This window comes from Phragmites australis, chromosome 5 (assembly GCF_958298935.1).
Source record: "Phragmites australis chromosome 5, lpPhrAust1.1, whole genome shotgun sequence".
Classification (NCBI taxonomy): Eukaryota; Viridiplantae; Streptophyta; class Magnoliopsida; order Poales; family Poaceae; genus Phragmites; species Phragmites australis.
Window position 1 is genome coordinate 2,513,434 of NC_084925.1, and position 23,865 is coordinate 2,537,298.

The 23,865-nt window shown below is 42.0% G+C and overlaps 2 protein-coding genes across 3 annotated transcripts; both read right to left on the reverse strand.

The window, feature by feature from the left end:
• Positions 1–398: 398 nt before the first annotated feature.
• LOC133918378 (uncharacterized protein C23H3.12c-like) lies at positions 399–7,047 on the reverse strand. 2 transcript variants are annotated; one of them, XM_062362240.1, is made up of 9 exons: positions 6,982–7,047; positions 6,353–6,806; positions 6,188–6,252; positions 5,994–6,092; positions 4,279–4,326; positions 4,078–4,147; positions 3,678–3,749; positions 2,682–2,807; positions 399–927 (listed from the first exon to the last, which is right to left on the reverse strand). In XM_062362240.1, exons 2-9 carry the CDS (start codon positions 6,560–6,562, stop codon positions 784–786), a joined length of 834 nt encoding a protein of 277 aa, XP_062218224.1. In that variant the 5' UTR covers positions 6,563–6,806; positions 6,982–7,047; the 3' UTR covers positions 399–783. The 2 variants fall into 2 exon arrangements, with proteins under 2 accessions (XP_062218224.1, XP_062218222.1); XM_062362238.1 differs by lacking the exon at positions 6,982–7,047 and having other exon boundaries at positions 6,353–6,947.
• Positions 7,048–8,088: 1,041 nt separating this feature from the next.
• LOC133918377 (DNA-directed RNA polymerase V subunit 1-like) lies at positions 8,089–22,072 on the reverse strand. Its single transcript, XM_062362237.1, has 19 exons — positions 21,735–22,072; positions 21,086–21,173; positions 20,342–20,468; positions 20,120–20,235; positions 19,931–19,987; positions 19,197–19,367; positions 18,933–19,091; positions 18,678–18,833; positions 16,682–18,409; positions 16,416–16,591; positions 15,755–15,830; positions 15,555–15,682; positions 14,258–14,424; positions 12,817–13,091; positions 11,565–11,738; positions 11,336–11,476; positions 9,442–11,165; positions 9,071–9,179; positions 8,089–8,948 (listed from the first exon to the last, which is right to left on the reverse strand). The coding sequence occupies exons 2-19, from the start codon at positions 21,167–21,169 to the stop codon at positions 8,553–8,555; spliced, it is 5,964 nt and encodes a 1,987-aa protein (XP_062218221.1). The 5' UTR covers positions 21,170–21,173; positions 21,735–22,072; the 3' UTR covers positions 8,089–8,552.
• Positions 22,073–23,865: the final 1,793 nt, after the last annotated feature.

Consider the following 23,865-nt stretch of genomic DNA (forward strand, 5'->3'; position numbering starts at 1 on the left):
CACATTGTTTCTTCTCTCTCTTTTTTAGCGCTAGGGGTTAGGTTAAAAAAAGGTATGGAGGAATTTCCCAGCCACACACCCATGGCGTGGCTTCTCTGGTGATTTTCTAGTACCCTCCACCTGCCCTTATTAGCAAAATCGATGTTGATTTCAAGCATATAAAATAGAACGAATTTGAGATGCCGAATTTCTGAAAACATCTTTCCTATCATCCAAATGGCAATCCGATAGATAATGCAAGTGCATCAGTCGAAACATAAAACTTCCTAAAACTTTCATCAAATCTTTAGTGCTACTTTGCATAGAGAAATATTCTGCTTTGGATCCCAAAATACGATTCAGATCGACCCAAAGATAGATTCGGATCCATAAACAAAAAGAAAAGAAAAAAACACGTATTAATGGTCAATCTCAACCCTACTTTTGGCTTCATTGTTCACAATTCAAAGCTGCAAATTCTGACAGGAGTTGAAACGGAAGAGCTAGGCAGGTAGCAAAATGTCACCACCTCTATTTACACGGTGGGAACAATAACAAATCACCCTGGGTTCCTACAGTTTTGTATGTGCTCTTTGTTTCTCAGCTTACAAAAATAGCAGCAGACTGATTTCAAGAATAACTAGAACACTCGATGCTGTCAAAAAAAAGCCGCATTTGATCACCAATTGTTAGTGGTCCGTGCAACTCCTGTACCCTTAAGCTTGATCTCACTAGTAGAAGAATTTTACCGTACAAACATCAGTGGATAATGGAAAAAACTTCAGAGCAAGGATCTGGATGTGGTTACGGCAGATCCCTGTACTTGAGAACATCAATCTTGTCCAGATCATACTCCTTGCATATGCTCGAAAGGGTATCACAGTCCAAGCCTTCATCCAAGTTTCCCCTTTTGAGAAACCCATCAAGCTCTTTCGATGATCGCAAATTCTGTTGAATGAATACCAAAAGCATTAAAGAAGCACACATGCAGGAAATAGAATATATGGTAGAAGTAACTGAAATCTAACAATCTCATTTAAATAACTTTAAGATAATCTATCTAATAGGTCCACACCCCAACAACTCTTAGTTCCACCTGTTCGCTTACAGAAAATTATATTAAAGAAATTCACACACAAAATATGATCTTATGATATTAAAGGTGGAACTACGGAGATTCGGTTGCCCTTGATTGTGGGTCCATTTCATAAAACAGAGTAGTTTGGATAATATATCTCAAAAAGAATAATTTGGATAATATCAAAACAACTGCAGCCTTACAGTAGGTTAAGCAATAGGACCTCAGTTTACTAGTACTCTTCAAGTGTCTGATCTAGAACCAATGGTTAGTATGTTCCACCAGAGGTCCCTAAACTTGTACCAGGTTCTCACCTAGGTCCAACCGTTCATGAACTGTCAAATTGCAGATTTAGACCCTAAATTTGCAAAATGTACCACCCGAGGTTCAAAACCCCTAGTACCCTTCGATTGCTGATGTGGCAGATGACGGGGCATGCTGATTGTGTAATATTCTCTCATCCTCTCCTCTCTGGCAGGTGCGTTCCTAACATGTGGGATCCATATGTCAGCACCATCTCTCTCATTTCTCTCTCTCTCTCTCTCTCTCTCTCTCTCTCTCTCTACCTGTCTAGACCGGCCGCTGGCAGGGTCTCCTCCAAGCACACAGCCAGGCCAAGAGGTTCTCCTCTCTCTACTCGTCTAGACCGTCCACCGATGGCAGCTCCTTCACGCAAGCAGCCAGGCCAGGAAGCGACGAGATCCAACTGCTTCATAGACACCGATCTCTCCGGTGTCCCGCACTGGCCATCCGCATGTGCTTCTTCTCCTCACGAAGTAGCTGCAGATCCGCACAAATCGGCACCACTGGCCAATAAGAAAGCAGCAAACCTCACCTGCGCCTACTCCATCATCTCCGTCGGTGACTACCCCAATGGCATCAGAAGACAAAACCTGCTCTGATTGTTTTTGTCTACATGTGGTGTTCGCTTGGCCATCACGATTATGACCAAGATTCGGGAGCGACGGGCTATTTGGCGTTGTCGGTGTGGGCATCTGCGCATCGCAGCATGTCGTGCCCCCCTTGGATCTTGTCACCTACCGCTGCGGGCTTCGGGGCCGGTGGATCTAGGAGCGGTGGCGATGGTCCTAGCAATGTCGGCTGCTTCGGGTAGACTCAGAGCAGAAGAGGCGCTGGCTCACTCAGGTGGCTCCGCTGGTGGACGAGGTCATGAGCTCCGAGTGGCTGTCTGGAGAGGGGAGAGGATGAGAGAGAAAGAAGAGAGAGGATGAGAGAAAAGATTACACAGTCAGCATGCCCCGTCATTGGCCACATCAGCAGTCGAAGGGGTGTCCGGGGTTTTGGACCTCGGGTGGTACATTTAGCAAGTTTAGGGATCTAAATCTGCAATGTGAGAGTTCATGGAACTAGGTGAGAACCCGGTACAAGTTTAAGGACTGTTGGTAGATTTCACTCCAAGATCTTATCTTTGTGCAGCAATGACATCATTCAGGCAATGCTACACATATTTTGATGTGCAAAAAGGCATTATTGGGGCAGAAACCACTTCAGTTCAAATAACAGATAATTTCCAGTTGTCCACTAAATTGCCTCGGTGCAAAATCTGCCCCAAGGATACAACAACCTGAAGGTCTAACTCTTTTTCAAATTTAGGTCAACTTACCCAAGGAGCATACTGTGCATTTTCACAGGGGCTGCCATCCCTTTCTGAACTAATCTCTTTCTTCTTCTCAAGGACTTTCCAGTTATCTGAGCAGTCAGAAACTAGCAACTGGAGCCTCTCACTTCCCTATATCAAAATAAATATCAGGCAAACCTAAGAAATAAAAAAACAATGAAATAAACCAGAAGACAGCATGGCATTCTAATTTCTACACAACCCAAGAAAGGGCAAAACAGCTATGACCTTCGCAATAAGAATAATACTTAAGTTTCTACGCAGTAGAAATTTTCCAAAGTAGTTTATTTCAAGAGCCTTCCAGCTCAAAAAAAAAAGGAGAGAGACTTCAGCTTATAGTAACTTAAAGCTACCTGGCCCTGGCTGGTAAACTAGCCATGGCTGCCACTTTGCAAGTGATAGTGCAGTACCACAAAGATGGCTTACAGTGCAAATTCGTGAAAATTAAAAAAAAAGAACAACTAAGAAGATAATGTATCACAAGCTTGGCATGTCAAAGAATCTTGCTCCATAAGCTTTTGTTGAATCTTTTCTTTATTTGATTTAATTTTTGCAGACTATATGTTAATTCTGTCATAGTCACAGTGACATCTATACCAACAAAAGAAGACATGGCAAGTCTGAACCAAGTAGCAACCGTCAACCTTGTTATCATCAGGACGTCTATCTAACAGATTAAACTGGTAAACTGAAGAAATTCAGATATGTGCCTTTAATAGTTTTTATGCACTGAAAAAGAAAAATTCTTCACAATTTTGTACCCTAGAGGTGCTAATTGCCACCAAGAAGATTTGTAGGGAATCTTTCGTTAGCACTGCAAGGGTATAAACTCACAAGACAAACATATTTTTTAAGAAATTGGGAAAATATGCTGTATAATCGGCATATCAGTGAAAACCATAACAATGAGTATAGTTCAGGCAGAAAAAATTAAGAGTGAAGGCAAAATCTCTTAAGCACTAATTGGATGACTTCACAAACCTGTAGAGCTCTCCAATGTGAATAAGCACGAAATAACACCCAAAAAAATGGTATGTTTGGTAAAGGTAGTACCTGCAATTGAATAAATCAAGTATAAGACAGTTGCATCTTGATATAGTCTATTAAGTTAATACCTCCTTTATAAATATGTAAATTTGCAAGCTATACCATCTATTTAACATTATTTGCTATTATGAAGCTTACATTGTAATGTGCAATAATGCAGCATACAATCCCATCCTTTGAGTCTTAGTCAAAACTTCATACAGTAAAATCAAAAATAAATGTAAAATAACAATATCTTCAGAGAAAATTGAAATTGTCCAACTGAAAGCATTGTTATGAATTGGTAGTTGACACCACTGTCCGCAAAGAAAATGACTGTAACGTGTAAACCTACCATGAAAACACTAGTAACTGGAAGCAAACAAACTGAGCCATAGAGAAAGTTCCTGTGAACTGATGCACCCCTGGTTGTCAGAATTAATGCACAAGCAAAAAAGTCATAAAATATTTAAATTAAATAAAACAATACAAATGTGCGTGTGTGAATGTGTATGTGGAACGGTGGGGTGTGAGGTTAGGTTCATCAAGCATTCACCTAACAGCGATATGCCGCAACCGTCGACGCACAAGACGAGGATTTATACTGCAGTGAGAAGTTGTGATTCGGAATTAGCAGGTGTAAAGATAAATGAAGGCGTGTGAGTAAAAAAATTGCTGGCCAACCATGTTAGCACTTGGCAGTCAGAAAAATTACCATGTGATGCTTATAGTACCATAATGATTCTTAAAACCCAGCAGCTAACTTCTAAATCACATCAAGCATATGATCTAGTAATGTGTACATGAGGTAACACAAGTACAAATAAAGCCAGTGAAGGAAAATGATAGTACAAATGACTCATTTCTAGGGTCTTGGGGTCATATAAACTTAGTAGATGCAAAAACAACACACTATACCCTACAAGCAAGAAAGCATACGTAAGAAAATAAGTGAATTTTTTACATACAGTTACTCTATTATAGAAGATTAAAGATGCTGACTTCTTCCTTGGATTACAAAAAGTCGTATGAACACCCTAAAAGCCTTAAAAATGTACATAAAGTAGTAACTCACAACTACCATCTCCAAACAATTTGCAGAGAAAAAGAGAAACTAGGACATGTTAATTTTCAGATCGCGAGAGCTTAAAAAAGCTAATCTATCTATCTAACATATGTGTGGAATGTCGTAAACTCAAAGCTCCAACAAAATTAAATGACATCTAAAGACATGTTCATCAATATGGGTAATATGCACATCCTATGAGTATGCCAAAATCAATATGAATATGCTAGGGTTTCAGTTGCAGTTTTCCATGCAGTTGTGAACTTGTAATATATCAGACCCAAGCAATTTTTTACAAGGAAAACAGTGCAGAAGGTTGCTATGTTGTGTAAAAGAATAAGACAAAAAATCACGAGACAGAGTAGAGACCAAGTGACCAACTAAATCCACCAGCTGACTACTTTGCAGGAGAAGTGTGTGACTACAGGGATTAAAATGTAGGGTAAAAATAATGCATGTAACCTTTACATAGAGTACCGAAATCAATATTACTTTTTAATGAATACTAGTTTAATTTCAAAGGACATTGCATGGATGTCAAGCATCGATCATGTCTGTTCAAGTTAACACAATCAATGCTCGCAAGTCATTTGCCAGATCTTTTGGAGCTGTTTCTATGCAATAACAACTGGAGCAGAGACACGGAAAATGTACATGTCCATCCTTGAACAAGCCTATCTAAAAGCCACAATAACAGCATTCTAAGACAAATCACAGTCATGCAGAACACAAAAAGACAAGCAACCAATGACGTCCACTGCCAACTTGAAATAATGTCAAGGGAGCCACATCCAGCAAAACCCAGTGTGCGTCTTGACTCTTGAGACCAACTGACCGAGATTCTAAGCAAGTTGGCGAACAAATTTTATCATACATAACGCACTTATCTCACTAGGAAAATTGTGAAAACTGTATGTCTTTTTTTTCTGTTCGGTGTAATATACTAATTCATTCATGGGCAACAATGTATGCGTTCTATGATACATTGCTTTCGTACTTGCACTAACAGTAGATACTGTTTACATTCAGATCCACAAAACTGGAGGAAATTTACAATACAAGACCCATTAACTCAGACTACCAAACTCACAAACACTAGCATAGCACAGAATTGAACACCAGAATACAAAACGAGACAACAAAATGTATGCACATTACTTTAACCAAGGCAAGCAGCAATGCAAGCGATCATTAGCATAGCTCACCTCGCCGGATGCACGATCTCTAGCGTGCTTACATCCTTCGTCACCGACTTCAACAGCACCTCCGACGGCCGCACACGCGAGAGCAGCTTCAGCCCGAAGCTGCACCGCATCAAAAGCACAAGGACACATTAGGTCGCCATTTCTAGTCGCTCGGTCGCACGCAAACCAACCCCAAACCTTAAACCCCGACTCACCTGTGGATCCGGCTCTTCATCGACCCCTCCGGCGCGCTCCCGAACCCGATCCACGCCCGGTTCATCTGCGCATCCAAACCCCGCCATCAGAACCTCCCCTCCCCCCCCCCCCCCCAAAACCCAAATGCAGGCGACGGGAACCGCCGCGCGCGTGCCGCCGAGCACCTTATCCGCGACGAAGTCAACGACGGCCTCGGCGTTCTCCGGAGCCGTGCGGCCGCCGGAGGCGATGCCGCGCCAGAGGTCCTTCAGAGTAGTCGTCGGCGGAAGGGCGCCATCGCCGCCAGAGGCAGCGGATGCGGCGGCGGAGGCGCGCGGGCAGGCGAAGCACCAGGCGCGGCCCTTGACGGGGAAAACGACGACGCGGGCCTGCATGGCGAGGTGGGGGTGGGAGCCGGGCGCGGCGAGGGAGGCGGCGGCGGCGGGGCGGTTGTCGTGGCGGCGAGGCGGGGGAGTGCGCACCGAGACTTGGAGGGAGGTGGAGGTGGTGGGGACGGGGAGTCAGTGAGTCAGCCAGCCAGTCGCGGCGAGACGGTTTTGTTTGGCCCAAGCGGCGCGTGGACGGCCGGCCGAGCGCGTCTGAGCCGTTGGATGGGGATCGGAGGGGAAGATGCATTTACTACAGACAACGGGATTACGGTAACGATACGAACGAAATCAAACGAGGACAGGGTAGGACTGGCAATGGATCGAGTCGAGTTTAGGCGGAGTAAAATCATGCTCAATTTAAAATTAGACATTTTCAACTTGATCCGTACCCGAAGTACTAAATAAACAAAAAATTAAACTTAAACCTGAACCTTTAGGGCGCTTGTCAGATTTCGGGCGCCCATCAAATTCAGCTTGTCGGGCGTGTTCGCAATAGAGCCTCTGCATGCCTTCCCGCTTCACGTCGCCGATCTCTATGGGTAGTAGCAAGGCTCGTCGCAACAGTAGATGTGCTATAGCAAGATTGCGCCCTGTTCTCTTCTTCCACGTGCGCTCCCATGAGCGGCAGCAGCAGGGGGCACGGCTGACAAGACTTCGACGGTGCGTGCAGCAGCAGAGCTACAACTGGGTAGCCCTTCGGGCAAGGGCTCTGCTTGGCCTTTCCCTCCGACGGCAGGTGCAACAGACTTGTGCGGCCACAGGAACTCAGCTCGGCAGAGGCTCTGCCCTCCTCTGACAGCAGGAGCACGACGCGCAAGGGTTCTAGGTAGGCGACAGCAGCAAAGCGTATTACCGAGGCGATGCCATGGTGGGTCATTACCAAGGCGACATAGTGGGACGATGTGCCGATTAGGTAACGGGAGTGGCAGGACATAGGGCAACAGGAAGGTCAAAAAAATAGGAGCAACAGCAGCATCTAAATGCATCTATCGGGTGACCTACGAACACCCATAGGAGAAATATAAAACCCAAGCACGACCTGACCCGTTAGACCCATTTGCAAAAATTATGACCTGAATCCGAACCCGTCAGGACTGAAACCCGCATATATCCAAACCTACATATCCAATTGCCAGCCCTAGACTAGTGTTACTTGACACTTTTTTTTTTCAAATCAGACACTCTGGATCCGAATCGAATTCCAACCCCTATATCGAATTCTAAATTGTATTTCACGTGTCCAAATTTTCCTTATCGAATCGGAAATCCAAATCCGAATCAGATTCCAACACTCGTGTCCGTATCCGAATAACACTAGGACACGATTTGTATGAATACAAGTAATCCATATTGTACTAATACCATCTAGGCGTATTCATTCATTCGAAGTTGAAATCTGAAATAGTCAAAAGCTACCCGGATTCGGTCAAACTCGCCTAACCATGCATGATGCTGCTAAATTTGGCTTGTGCCCAAACACCACCTTAATTCTGAGACTTTCAAACTCATACTCCAGCAACGACAGCATAATAGAAACAGAAAGAGCCTGCTTCCAAACGGCTAAAACTGGATATGAATTTTGTTTTGTATCTTCAACACATGCTGTGCGAGCATCAGCCTTCAACAAGTTAATCTCTGGAGAGCAAGGCTCTTCTGCTGATTCGCAGATATGATAGCTCCTGGACTGGTAACAAGATCAAACTGAAACTGCACCAAACATAGTCCCGAGGCTTCCTAGTTCAGCATCATCTCGAGGTTGCCGCAACCAGAAATCACAAGGCTTACCAACAGGTAGTCACAGCATTGTCACAGATATCGAAGGGGGGAGAGAACTAGATACTGCTACGGTAGGCAGCATAACATACTCCAGAATCTACAGAGTTTTCGCCGCTGCCACCTCTCTAGACAGTCGGGGGAAGTAGACAGATTAGCAAGGGACATGCTCAGAGCACAAGTCTGGTGAGTTTCCATACAACTGCTTTGCACACCCTAAGCATCAGTTATTCAGATCAGGCCCCATCGACAGAATCCCAGCATCTCCCGTTGAATCTGGATTGGGAATCTCTTGTGGAGCCGCTACTGGAGAAGCTGGCGTCTCTGGTGGAGGAGTCGCCGCTGGAGGGGCTGGAGTCTGTAGCTGAGTCTCTGGTGGAGCTAGAGTCCCTTGCTCGGTCTCAGCTGTGGTAGACCGTGGTGCCATCCCTCCATCAGCTGCTGGTGCTTGCCTGCGACGAGGCCGTAAGTACTTCGTGCAGAATGAGTCAACATCCTCGGTGTAGTTCTTCCTCACGAAGTTCTCCATGCACTTCAAGTAAGAGAAATCTGAACGTGATCCATCTGTAGAGACAACAAAAAAGCACCGGGTATCCTGGAAAGTTTGGTGCTTGTCGACCTGTCAAATCAAATGAGGCAATTATAAACCATGGTCCAAAATAAGACTTTGGTATTTTTTGCTATGGCATATTAATGATCACATAGTAAATACAGAACCCAAAAATGACATAAGAACTGTACCATTATATGGTCGATTTCACCAGACACCTTTCTTTGTTTTTCAGGGTGGTGCTCAAGAACATTCTCTTGGATAAACTTTTCATCTTCTGGTGGAAGTCTAACACCATCACTGAGAAATTTAAGACACAGATAAAATTAAAATTTCAAGACCATCATTACATAAAACCAGATAGCTGTGTTGCATATGGCATTCTTTCATGTAAAACATCACGTCACACTATCATTACATAAAACCAGATAGCTGTATTGCATATTGCATTCTTTCATGTAAAACATCACGTCTGGTGTCACACTTTTCATTGTTTAAAGATACTGAAAAACTTGATCGTATACTATGAAGCACAAAAAAAAGTAATTATCAGTTAATTTACCATGCTTCACGGAAGATCCTTCTGACACACAGCACAATGGGCTCAACTTCTAGAAGAATGTTTTTCTCCTCAGTTGTTAGTTCAAACCGTTGTCTTGGCATTGGTGGACCCCTCTCATCAGGTCTCGGGGGTCTCCCAGCATTGTTTCTTTCACCTCTCCAGTTACCAGTTTTGGCACCCCATCCATCTGATTTCCAGCCTTTGTTGTTGCTAGAATCATTTGCCTCATTCCATTTATCAGTGTTCGATGAGTTCTCAGGGGCAGCATTCCAGCCATCCCAAGAACCTGATTGCTTTGCATCTGAATTTGTGGTTCCTTGGGAAACCAGAGCAGCATTTTGTGAATTGTCCGATGGTGTTGGATTACCCCAGGAATCCTGTTCAGTTGAAGGCTGAGCCTTTGCTGCTACACTGTCCCAGCAATCATTCTGTGCATCGTTATTCTGGATTGCTACATTATCCCATGAATCTTGCTGTGTATTGGTATCCTTTACAGCCATTTTGTCCCAGGAACCCTCCTGCGTGTTATTGTTGTGAATTGCACTGCTACCCCAGGAATCCTGTAGTGAATTAGACTTCTCCCAGGAAATTTTATTTGATTTACCTGTATTCCAGGGATCCGATTCTTTTGGGAGTTTTGAATGCTCATCAGTCTCCATCTTATCTCTCTTGGTATCAGCAGGTTCTTTTGAACCCCGATTATTGCCCCAACTGGACCTTGCATCAGACTTGGTATTTGATCTTCCATCTCCCTCATCAGCAGCCCATGCATTGCTCGATGGTGGTGACATCATGTTACCCCAAGAATCACGATCCGTGTTTATCTTCTTCCGTTTGTAAGTGCCGGGCTGCTCCTCCCATAGATTGTCACCACCATCTGACTTCTTTTTGCCCCATGCACTGCCCCGGGAGTCCTGATCTACATTCAACCTCTGCTCATTCCAATTGTTCGATTGCTTCTCCCAGTTACCATGACCTTCATCAGACTTCTTTTTGTCCCACACATTGCTTGACGGTGATGTTGTCTTGTTACCCCAAGAGTCCTGATCCACATTCTTGCAAGAGCCCATTTGCTTCTCCCAGGCACCATCATCTCCATCTCCTTTCCTTTTGTCCCATGTATTTTCTGATGATGATGCTGACATGTTTCCCCAGGGGTCTTGATCCACACTTTTCTTTAATTCCTCATGAGCACTGGACTTCTTCTCCCAGTTACTATCACCACCATCTGATTCCATTTTGGCACCCTTTTCAGACCAAGTATCAAGTTCAGCTGGTTCTCCAAATACAAGCTTCTTGTCATTCAGCTTTTCGGTGCCCCATCCTCCCCAATCATTGGAATTGTCCTCCACCGGTGCAGGCACATCCCAACATGAATTAGCTTGGTCTGGTTGTTTTGCAGCTGCTGCAGCTCCATTATTCCAGCCTCCCCAATCACCAGAATCATTCCCACCACTTGCATTTTGTTCCCAACTCGAGTTCATCGTTGTGCCATTTTCCCATGAGCTGCCTTTCTGAATATCTTGCTCTTCAAAATTATCCTCAAAGGTGGGCTTACCAAGGGTCCCATCCAGCTCAGGAGATAAGCACACATCATCTACCGCGTTCTCCTCTACAAGGTAGTCAACATCATCCAAGAACGTGTACCCTGCTTTTTCTTGATCAGTCCTGACCAAAGCTAAGAAATCATACAGCCCATCACCGTACTCCTTGTTGCTTTTCAGCTGCATCAAAGAAATCAAAACACAGAAGTGCAATTCCATATGGTTAGACCGTATCAACCAGCAGCGGAGCTTTCTATTGACATCTAAAATGTTTTGGCCCCCAGTAGATATGGGCTCAAGCTTCGCTACTGGTATAAAACAATAAGCTTTGGTGGGTAGGACTAGCTTACCTGATTTTCGTACCAAAGAATCTGAAAAGATGACCCAGTACCAATTGCAGCATGCTTGCCCCATGAGCATGAAGAAACTACACAGCCCAATGAATCAGAATCACATTTTTCTGCAGCCTTCTCAAAGCATTTCATAGGGGTCTACAATAAGAAATATGATATTTGAGACCAACATATCAACAAAATTATGAAATGATAAAAAAACAAGATACTTTAGATATAAGCTTACAAATAAAGTGGACTCTGTGAAAGGCACTTGAACTTTTAATGAACGGAAAGTTGCCTTATAACCACCAGTATTGAACCCATTCAAGTTTCCAGTGCATGTCATGCTGTTCGCCACAAGTATCAAATGGTCCTTGCGGACATTTTTAGCAACCATTTTTATAGTTGTTGAAAGCCGCTGCACAAATAAGCAAGCATAAGATCGTGATGTAAATGGTGCAAAACTGATAAGAAAGAGCTCTCGCTGTAATAAGTACTATACGACACTTGAGCCAACTGGATGTAAAACACAATGTGAGTCACAAGACATATCAGAAGATCTAATATCCATTCTACAATGATCAACTAGAATAGCTAGACACTGATACTAAACAAGGCAAGATCTACCAATGCCCACAAGTCCTTGAGTGAGGAATGAATGTCCCTATGCTAGCTGCAGTCAAACCTGCTAAATTAATCATTACTCTCTCTTTGACGTTTTAGCCTTGGAAAAGTGTTCTAATATCTTTGACGTTTTAGGACCCCAAGGTCATAATTTGCTTGTTTCTTCCCGGAATGCACATGCTTCTATTTAATAAGCAGTTGGTTACTCAAAACAAACGGTGGCATGCGGCACTGATGTGCCTCTTCCCGACATAGTGATGTTAATGTTGTCTTGTGCCCCAATTACTGATATATGGCAGTGACTGACCCGCTGCTTCTTGCACTCAGTGCGGTATGAGACATGCTAAATGGGTGGCCCAGTTGATACAAAAGAAAAGGTCATCGGTTAGTTGATATATGCGTACTTCTATGCATGGTTACACTGGAACCCCCAGACACAGTATCCACACTGTATTTGAGGTATGAGATGCAGATATAAGGAAGGCAATCAAACGGGAGTGTATCAGTCAAATTTATACTAGGCCCACATTCTTGTGCAAAGAGCTAAACATCAAACATATTAGAACGAAGGAGTGATATTTAAAATGTTTGGATGATTAGCCACAAAAAATAGCACTAGTAGAATATTCCTCATAAAAAATGCTCACATGATACTTATACTTTTTCCTAACGTAACGTAAATACCAATAATCAAATTTGCATTCTGGTGATCACGAACTTGAGAACATGTGTTATTTGACCAAAGAAAAAATGATCACAGAAAAATATGGTAATCCTACCCAGTGTTTGGAACGCTGTTCAACAGACAGTGGATGTTAAGTAAATCACTTGTCCACTTTTTACTAACAAACAAAGGAAGTTGGGTGGCAAACCTGCACAACTTGATCAAAGGCACATGAGATACCAAGAAGTTCCCTGACTTGTTGAATACCATAAGGGATGGACCTTTGTGTGTCAATAAGGTTAAGAACAGGTATGCAGGCATCAATTGTTGTTCTCCAGGCATCACCATTGCGTAAAGCTTCATCTTTTTCAACAATGATTTCTAACGCTGGCTCGCCCTTCGATACCTTCTGTGTGTTCTTTACCCAAGAGGTTGCATTTGATTCAACCCAGATAATTTTAGCCACTTGAATTCGAGGATCACCTACAGTGCAAACAAACACCAAATAATTGAGCTGAGAGTCATTCCCCTTCATCGGAGAACACCTAAAGAGTCAATTTAGACTCATCAATGAGTTGACAAGAGGGTATGTATAACTACAAGCGTAAGTTTACACCAATGGAATCAGTCAAATCCAAAAGGCATATTGAGTATTACGTTTTGATCACAGCTATAACACTGCTGCCACTGCAAATAGTGAACATCACTTGTTTTCCCCTTAAAACCAAAGATGCTATCAAAACAAATACCGTGAACTTATAGCCCAAACGTGCATTATCCATTTTATTACTATAAATATAGAGTAAGATCGACTACTATTCTCAGCAAAATGGAAGACACCTATTACATAGATGGATGCATATATATCTCATCAGTAATACGCAACACGCAAGTATGTACAGTGTATCTGAGTATCTGATAAACACCAAAAGGAATAGGAATGAGAAGCCAAAGTTGCAAATTCGCTATTTTCACTCAGTAAAATCAGAATTCACTATTTCTAGAGACATTATGTATTAAACAAACAGACTATAACTCTGACAACTAAAATATGGATCAAAGGAAACCAGCAACACAAAACTTGACAAAGAGAGGTAAAATAAGCTTAAACAGATTCTGCAGAGACTTCAGAATTCATAGTACTATGTTGACAAGGAAAAACAAGTGTTTCTGCTACCTAATACTCTTGACAAATTCTGCCAAGCTAGTTGGTTTTGCCTGCTGCCTGCATACCTCGTATCCATCTTATGAACTGGAACTCAGGATACAAAACCAAAGTTTAAGCTATAGAAATGGGGCCATAGGAATAGAAATAAAGAACCATGGTCCATCGGAAAATATTGCCCTTCAACCAAAACATTTGGTTTTGCCATATGATACAAAGTTCATGTTCTACGAATGGCGCCACATGAATAGAAATAAAGAACCATGGCCCATAGGAAACGATGAGTTCAACCAAGATAGTGATAGTTAAATCTCTCTACTTTATATATGTGCCAGTATTGTAAAATAAAAATTAGGCTCAAAGCATTCTTTCCAATAAGATACGAACAATGAATTTTCATTTGAATGGGATTAAGTGTAATTTGAACATACCCAGTAAATGAAATTCTAAAGGAAGAAGCCTTAGTTTTTGCATCTTACTGTACCTTTTATAATTGTATCCAAAAGCACTGAGCAGACAGAATCAGCAAGCACATTCACTGCTCTCTCAACAGATTCAGATAATATGGTGTTGTCATCAGAGAAGGAGAACTGCAAACATGGAATCTTATGTAGCTTTCCATCAATTGGCTTCTGTGTGAATGAACAATCACTGCCAAGGATAAAAATTGAAACCCTTTAGATTAACTCTAATGAATATAAATCATGTCATAATAAACAGACGGTGAATATAAATAATGTAAAAAACATCATGCTTATATAAATAATATTTGAAGTGACTGATTCCCAATCAAAAATATGTTCATACTGCATGTCCCTAGACAAAAACCCAGTCATTAAGTAGCTAACTGTGCCTCAGCCCTAAGGAGCATTAGCTCTTTGCTACAAACAACATCAAACCATGTCCATTGTAGGTAATAGGAAGCAAATAAAGATTCATTTCAAATTTAAGCGATGACTTAAGCTGTTAAGCATGCTCTTGTATGATTGCTATAGAACATATAACCTCATACCTAACTAACAAAAGGCAGAGACAGGAAGTATTCAATTTTCATGCAGCGAATAATTAGGTTGCTATAGTATCACTTCCCCCTCTTTCTTATGAGTTATATATCTCACTACTTCAATGGAGTTAATATTTTTGGCAAAGATTGAGAGTGCTCCAACTGTCAAGGCAGCCTGAAGTTAAACATCTTATGTGCTGCCTGAGTATACCTTTTCAAGTTGATTATAGGTCCATTGTACACAATTGACAAGTTCAATTCAGGGTGTGACTGTGGGATGCAGTAGCCAGTCAGAAGTAGGATGTCACCCCTCGTCCAGAACACATCCCTCTATTGAGTTTCATGCACCTACCATTCCCTATCACACCTAGGCTAAGAAGTGGACTAGAAGTGGGCCGCAAGTATCTTTTTATAAATGTGTTAGCTAGGCCTCAAACTCAGGACCCTTAGCTATGACACCATATTGATTTTCATACACTAAAAGGTTCGCCCAAAAGATTAAGCTGACAAAAGATGGGCAATATACTTCAACAGCATACCCAGCAGTATTTACATTCATGCCTGTGTACCGCATACACATATGTGCATTACACAATGAAATGAATAAAATGAACACCAAGGGTTTAGAACTTATGTTGCTGAAGAACAGAATACCCTGAGTGACCCCAGCAGTCTACAACAAACTTCAACCCCCCCCCCCTCCCCACCCCCTGGGTGACATTAAGGCTTGAACAGGTGAAAGCTCACAGGATTATAGTAGGGAACTAAAATAAGTTACCAAGTAGCGAAAGTAATCTTTTTAAACAGGTGGCAAAGATGTCCTTTCTTCTTCCCATATCTCACAGAAACTTCTTGGCATTTTTGGAGAATATCTTGAGTACTTATGTTTATCCTTTCTAACTGTGCCTGCAAGAAAGACATACATATATATATTTCACAAAAATGGTCATGTGAGAAAAGCCAGAATGCATCATATACCTTGTCTAGGTGAATATGGCCTACAAGAGTTGGGGCAGTTTCAGATGTTCCATCTAAACTTATTTGCTTCTGGTGCCTGAAAATGCAAAAACCATATTTGTGGTGTTCAGCTCTATTGACCTAAAATAAAGAACATAAAAGCTTGCACCAAGTGTGAGAGCATCTTATATCTATTCCCATTTTGAGAAGGTCAGACCATGCATTTGCCAATTTTGACTCGATCAAATAATGTGACAGCCTGTTAAATTTTCTCATAATATACCTCTGCTTGGGCGAGTGGGACTCTTGGGCCAGTCTGACCCTGTTGCATCGGTAGCTAACATCAAAATTACGTGAACAGCCAATTGCTAAGTTCACCTATGGCAGTTAGGTCGCATAGCTTTGCACAATTTGAAGGGGAAATCAAAGGATTAAGGAAGCTCTACTGGGAAATGGACATAAATGTCTGATTCCAAGGAACAGGGATATCTGGTTGCCAAACAATCAAACAGATGGAAATCTGAGTTTATCCTAAGGTTCAGGCTAACACTAATACACAATAAAACTCGTGAAGTTGCTTGAACTAGCCATAAATATAAGACAAGATTACTGCGATCCACAAAAAGAAGGGGGGGAAAGGTGATTTGAGACATTTGAGGACAATTATTTTATGGATACGTACTCAATGCAGATATCAGTAGCACAATCTGCTAGGGTGAATCTCCTAAGACAACCCTGTACTGCAATAGCAGCCCTTTCCTTGCAAAACTTCTTGGCGCAAGAGCAGTCATTCAGAAACAGGATAACTTTTCGATCTTTGATGTCATTTTTATAGCCAACTTTTGTCTGAAGTATTTCCTGTTAGAATAAAAGAATACAATAACCTTGTTAAACAGTACTTAGGATCCCTCAGTGATCAATGCCTCGAAATATTTATAACGTTACTACCTTCATTAACTCCCACGAAGCATTGTTACTCTGAGACGAATCCAAGACAGCCCTGTATGCAGGATTCGAGATAGCTGTGGCAGCTAAGACACCCACGGGTTCACCAGGAGGTAAGTCACTTGGAAAATCAGTCTCATCACCTTCCATATACTTGAGCTGTATGATTGAATTGCTGCAGATGTTTCTCACAGTTCCATCGTAGCATATAACTACATCCCGCAAGATGGCCATTAAACTCTTGAACAGAGTTCCAGGTTCAGTCAACCCTCTTGAGGAGCGGACAATAACTTCTCTTGTGGATATAGCATGTACCAGCTCTTCGTAAGGATTGAGACCATGAAAATATGAACCTCGCACAAGACCATAAGCCTCTGGAGGTTGCTCATCAGCAATGGCTGGGTGTTTATTCACAAAATTTGAAAAGCAATCCTCTACCAGGCGGGTTGAGTATAATTTCCCCTCACGATAAAGTTGCAGGCCAACAAAACCAAGCTGCTGAACCACCTTTGACACTGCAGAGTCCTTTTTTGGATCAATCAGCAGTCCAAGATCAGAGCGTTTCACAACAAAATCCGAAATTTGTTGTTTGACGCCCTTCAGATTGTTTTCAACTCGCATTTCCACAAATTGACTTTTGGAGCCCCTTGACTGTTCAAGGATAAGGGACTGTTTCTGAATGTTTTTCTGTGCTTCCTCCAATAGAGACTTGGGAACATTAAAATCTTGCAGGCTTACACTAAAACCATCCAGAAGTAAAAATTCCATCAATAATGGCTGTAGCACATTCAGAAATTGCAGAGCCACTCCTGGACCCTTCTCGCAAAGAATAGAAGACACCAAATCTGAGAATGAGTCCTGAACAGATTCTTTGTCAAGATCCAGCTTTATAACAGTACTGTCCCTAATTAGGTGTTTGTCCCCTTGGCAAGTTAAATTAGCTGGTAATGCACCTTGCACTATTTGTGTGATTGTCCAAGAGGGAATTGACTTGACTACAACAGGGCCCGGAAGTGAAAACGACACAAACATCGCCAACTGGTTAGCAGACTCTTTCCTTAACATGGTTCTAGAAGACATATGTTTCAGAGCTAGCAAACTGTCATTACCTAGCTCCAGATTAACCTTCCCACTGTGGGAACTAGTTAGTTGATTTCTCACGCTGAAAAGCTCCAATGCTTCAGCTTTTGCAGCAAGGGACTGTGGATAATAGATATGCACGCAATCACCATCGAAGTCTGCCGCAAAAGGAGAACATATAAGAGGATTGATTTTGACTGTATGGTCATCGTGGACGTATACATAAAAAGCCTGGAGAGAATGCTTGTGAGTACTGGGGGGCCTATTAAGAAAGACTACATCCCCATCAACTATTCTCCTACTGATCGTTTGACCAACTTTAAGTGTGGTATGCCCTTTTGATCCTACAGTGATGGCATAGGTTGCTTGACCATCTCTGTAGGTCAAACATAGTCCCTTGTCAACCACCTCTTGCAGCCTGTTGATATTGATGTCTGTTACCTGTTCTTCAAAAGTCATTCTTTTTGCCACTTCAGAAGGCAGCCCAACTACATCCACTGGAATGTAGGGATCTCCGGTGAGAACACTACGTGATGAAAAACCTGACCCTTTGCTGATAAACAGAGTCTTCATCTTGTCCAACCACTGTTTTGTCGACAATGCAGCTGAATCGGTGCCAACTGCAAATCTCTTGGTATTGTCTTGAGGACCCTTCAAAATAAGATATAAAAGTTATCATGAAGAATAAGAAACACAGTAAAATTAGAAATAAAATTTCTAAAATTTTTTATCAGAACATAAATGCAAGTGGCAACATAAAAGCATCATTAGCAAATGCTTAGTTGATCAACACATGAAAAAGAATTGCAAAGGGCACAAGGTTTTGTATAATTTTAAGGGTTCAACAAATTTTTGAATATTTTTCCATGCACCATGTAAATATGATTTAAGTTATCTATTTTAAAATCCTGCCACATACCCTTGTAGTGCCCCTTAGATATATGTATTGGCCAATAGCAAGTTGTAGATCACATGATTCAGCTTCGTGTGATTCAAAGTTTGGGGAACCAGATCTTGATCTTTTTATCTGCTCTATCTTTTGAAGCACCTTCTTCAACAAAGCTATTGAAATATCCTGATATGAAAAGCAAGTAAATTAGGACACCAGACAGAACTGAACCAGTAGGTACAATTATGAAGTACTAGTACCAGGTAAGTTCATTAGAAAACTCACATAGGACATGATGCTCTGCCCATCAGTGAACTCTGGAATATAGAGACAGTTTGGAGGTACTGGAAGGTACTTCATCACATACCCAGACTGAACAATGTATCCCCGTGTAGCTAGCTTTTTTCTAGTATCATCCGGAATCTTCTTCAATATATTCAGAGCCTAACAAATACCACAGGAATGAATCGGTGGGCTGTTCAAAGAACCTGGATTTCACCAAACGTACCCAAAAGATCTCTAGAAAACAGAACTCTACGGAAATATTACCTCTTCTGGAAGCAACGGCCTAATGTGGGAGTATCCACCATGGTGAAATCCGTATTTATCAAGGAAGTTCCATGAACCTTCTCTCATGTGTTTCCTAGGAGGTGCTCTCAACTCTAAACGAATCGCACCATCTGTTGTCTTTATTTCCTTCAAAGACAGCGCTGGAAGATCCTATAAGAAACAAGTGCTGAGGTAATGAGAAAACATGAGTGGCACTCATCCAGACTATACAGGTTTTGGCCAGCAAAGGCACCAGATCAGCAGCAAACAAGGATGTAAATAAAGAAGCCATCCACTAATCAACAAGAACATATGACAAAGAGTTTATGACTTCACTGCTAGTGCTAAGTTTGTTAGCTATATCGAAGTTACTCCCTCGGGAAAGCACACTATAAATTTCAATGTGACATGCCACCTACCGAACAAAAAACTGATTCCAGTATATCCTGTTATGTCTTCTTTCTCTAGAAATAACAACTTCCAAATCAATAACTTCATTGCAAAAGAACCCATCATGCACCTTATTAACTTGTATTTGGAAACAGGAAGAAGGAACTTAAAAACATGACGCAGATGTGCACATGAGATTCCTAGGTCAACATTAATGTCAGAAACGTAGGCTAGGATTTCTCCAGCCAAGTTAAGCACAAAATGTCTATATTATTCAGACCAGTCAAACAGTGTCTATCTACTTCAAGGCAGAAGGAAACAAAAATGTCAACATTGGCGTCTACCCGACAAGAGTAGCATGATGTTGCTGACACATTTTCCTTTCCATTGCTCTGTTTAACCTGAGAAATGAAGAGATCTCATAATAGTTAGCCAGGGTGAAGCATCAAGATAGAAAAAATAGATATCGATCAAATCAAGGAAACCCGTATAGAAAAAAAAAGTAAGATCATGTTGATTTCGTCCACAAGTACCTTCCCCTTCTTGATTCGAAGGCACTTCAAACATATCAAGCTCAAAAGCTGCCTCAGCTCACTAACATGACAAGGATGGTATATGGGTACAGGTAGCTCGATGTACCCAAAATGCCCTGAATAAGCAGATAAACTTATTTTTAACAAAGGAAGAAAATATTATTACTATCTAGAGCACGATGTGAGGAATTTAAAGGATAACTAATGATAAAGTGTGAGGACCTTCGCATTTGTCGTTTTCTGAGGCACCGCAAGATTCACATTTTCCAGCTTCGAGGGGCAACCCAAGGAATGGATTACCAAGCTGACTCGGATGGGTAACAGGACAATCGTTTACCGAATAGGTAAACTGCAGAAACAAACAAATTTGCATATTAGTTTTCTTTGGAGAAAAAACAAATATAGTGGCAAAGACATATTTGGGAATTGTGCAGAATATAACTTCCATGATTATGCCAAACAAAAAATGGGCATTGAAAATGGTTAAAATCATAGCTATGGGAGGAGAATACAGCATTAATTAATTTAGTCGGTGAAATGTGTGTTTAACTTGGCCAACAATTGGCAACAATGCCACGTGTTCGGTCATAACCCCAGTAGCAGAACAAAAATGTTGAAAGTTATCATTATGCATATCACAGGGCCAATGAGCTCTCCCAAATTTCGTCCTGTCGCTTGCAAGTCCAAAGTGATACTTGCAATTGCATAGTCCAAACTAAGCATCCTCGACCATCTCATCGGATAATCTCAAGAGAAAATGAAAAAAAAAATACTATACTCAAAAGACAAGTATCGGCACTAGGAGCAGTTCTCTCAAATATGCTACCTTGAACTATGAAGCCACTCTCTCTACTAAAAGGCCATTACCATGGAGATTGGAGAGGTCAAACCAACGGTGTTTTCAGTTCTGCATGCATTTCGGTACACCAGAATTACTAGTCAAAGCATCAGAGAAGGAGAACTTACTATCTCCTCCTCAGTGGAGAGGCTAAGCTTGATGCTCTTGATGGCTCCTTCGGCAACCAGTATTGAAGACTGATCCTCCTCCATTTCTCTGCAGGAAATGAAAAACAGTGTCAAATATACACTTGTTAGCTAAACAGAAAAAAGCGAGGACAGCAACAACTAAAGCTGCCCATTCGTCCAAACTGCACAAAATGAAATAACAAATCCAAAAAAGCAAAGAAATTAAAAGAGACGGAGAAAAGAGGCGGGATCTCAGAGCATAGTCGTATGATAAAACCACACAAAACTTGCAGCCCACGGCCAAAACAGCCGCAAGGTTGTGCACGAATGCTGAGGATGAGGGCCAACACTTGCATCCGAGAAAACTCAATCCAGAGCCCCCGAACAACGAAGCGATCAATCATCCTAGCATCATTCCCATGCCCTGCAGCCCTCCAGTACACTGACGCCCAAAAAAACAATTTTTTCTCCAACAAAATCCATCAAAACTCACAAAAAGGGAGCGGAAACACCGAAAAAACAACACTACCATAGGGCCCCAAAACCCCCATTTCCAGCGGCAGCCCGCGCAATCCCCGATCGCCGGGACCCAAACCCAACCCACATTGCGGAGATGGAGCCCAAGCCCCAGGCCAAACCCCGCGCTTACCAGGCGCGCCACCGCTCGCCGGCGGCGCCCGTCCGCACAGCGTTCGCCGTCGCCGTCCTCCTCCCACGCCGCTGCCCCCTCCCCTACGCCGCGCAAAAACCCTAGCGCGTGGGGCGGAGGAGGAGGAGGGTTTTGCTTCACTTCGGAGAAGCGGACAAGGCGATGGTCAGGTCACTGTGGGAGGGCGAAGTGGAGAGGCGGAAGGGGAGACCGACGGGTCAGCCGAGGCCGGCCTCGGACACAAAAGGAGAGGCGCGGTGCGTGCTGTCTGCTGTGTGCAGGTGGGGGGTGGTGACCTTACCGCCCGTAGCGAGGGCTGATTCGCCCCCCCCCCCCCCCCTCGCCGTCGGAGAGATCCTCTGTCAGCGGCGAGGTCTCGCAGGAGAGCGCTACGCTGACACGCGGGTCCTGTATAGAACTGTCCACCTATTTGCTTTGTGCGATTAAACCATCTCGAACCATATTCCCTTCATTTTATTTTATTTTTTAATTTTTTTCTGTTTTTATTTTCTTTATTTTTTTTCATCTTCGACAGCTTTTTTTCGAAAAGATTCGTGAAAAAAAATGAGAGAATCCTATCTTAAAAGAAATGACATTGTAAATCCCTTCGTGACGCAAACCGTAAAGAAAAACCGTTGAAACGTTGAAGAAAACAAAAATTCCTTCGTAAAGTAATTTTAATCCCTAACTAGAATCCCTTAAAGATGGTCTTAGAAAGTCACGTCTAAGTTATCCAGGATCTATTTTGTATTTTTACGTTCACAAGCATCTTAGGGTTACAACAGAACCATAGTAACGAGATCGCGGATCATTGATAGCTGTTTGGAGGTGAGACCGGTTAACTCGGGCAAGCATTGATGTTGTGGAAGTGGGACCACTTTTATGGGTGGGTGTTAGGCTAACATGTGGGTCCTAAATAGATCGGTCCACCTACTTGTTCTATTGGTACTAAAGATAATTATAATGAGTCTAGAAAAGTCACATCTAAAATTCTATTTGGCAAAGCTCCAACTTCGATATTTATAAAGGATTTAGAGATTGTAGGATAAATTAAAATGGTTTAAATACATGTTTTCAATCCAAAATAAAGAACAATTTTAGAGTTTTAAATACATGTCCTCAACCAAAAACTCTCAATCTGTCTATAGATCTAACTCTAAAAAATTCTAAAGCTAGAGATGACCAATTCCAAAAAAATCTTATAGCTAGAACTCTACCAAATATATACTAAATTATTGATAATCTATTTTGCATGTTTATATTCATACTCACCTTACGGTTACACTTTCTCTGAACCCTACCAACAAATCACGGACCATTGATAGCTAGAAGTTCCCCATGACTGACCACCCTTCCATCCATGAGAGAGAGAACTTAGTTTCCAACATGAATTCGGAAACTTTCAACACAAAATTTGAACTAAGATTTCAAGGCGGCAACCTTCAACTAAATCAGAAACCTGTAACTCGAATTTGAATAATTATTGGCTCTCGACGTATATTTGGGATAACACTAAGAAATATGCTATGAACTTTCAACACAAAACTAGGACAGATTATGAGCAAATCACAAACTATAGATTTTCTGTTTGAACGTTCAGTGTGCCTTTGGTCCTCCCATGGTCACCTCTCCCAATGAGCTAGCTAGCACAACCAAACGCCCCCAACAGGGATCCTCGTGCACCTCTCATGCTTGCGTTGTCGCGGCCAAGGCGATAGTAGTTGCAAGGTGCAGCTCTATAGCGATGTCAATGAAAGCTCTAGTATGAAATGAATTCATATGAGGAGGAAAAGGAAATATTACTATAGAACACCTCATCACTGTTACTTTAAAAATTATTTAACGGCTCGGGAACCACCACTGATACTCATTATCACTATCGGTTTGTGACTCCAACTGACAGTAATAGTTAATATGACTGCTGGTTTTTGGCTCTAAACTGCCGATTGATATTCCTTATCATTATAAGTTCTAACTACGAACCGGCATTAGTACACAATCCTGGAAAAAATCAAAATTGAAACCAGCAAGCCATAATTAAGCTTTACATTACTAAACAAGCATCATTGTTTTTCATCACACTAATTACTAAATCATAGCTAGCAGTCACTGTATAACTAACATAAACCAC

Bases quoted from the DNA above. Each gene is read 5' to 3' on its own strand.
- LOC133918378 (XM_062362240.1), bottom strand. From the start codon at position 6,562: ATGCAGGCCCGCGTCGTCGTTTTCCCCGTCAAGGGCCGCGCCTGGTGC. The intron at 4,327-5,993 runs GTGAGCTATGCT...TTCTCACTGCAG, and splicing joins GAGATCGTGCATCCGGCGAG to TATAAATCCTCGTCTTGTGC. The intron at 4,148-4,278 runs GTGAATGCTTGA...TCTGACAACCAG, and splicing joins TTGCGGCATATCGCTGTTAG to GGGTGCATCAGTTCACAGGA.
- LOC133918377 (XM_062362237.1), bottom strand. From the start codon at position 21,169: ATGGAGGAGGATCAGTCTTCAATACTGGTTGCCGAAGGAGCCATCAAG. The intron at 19,988-20,119 runs GTACTTGTGGAC...TTCATTTCTCAG, and splicing joins TTCGAATCAAGAAGGGGAAG to GTTAAACAGAGCAATGGAAA. The intron at 13,092-14,257 runs GTACAGTAAGAT...TTTGCACTGTAG, and splicing joins TTTGGATACAATTATAAAAG to GTGATCCTCGAATTCAAGTG.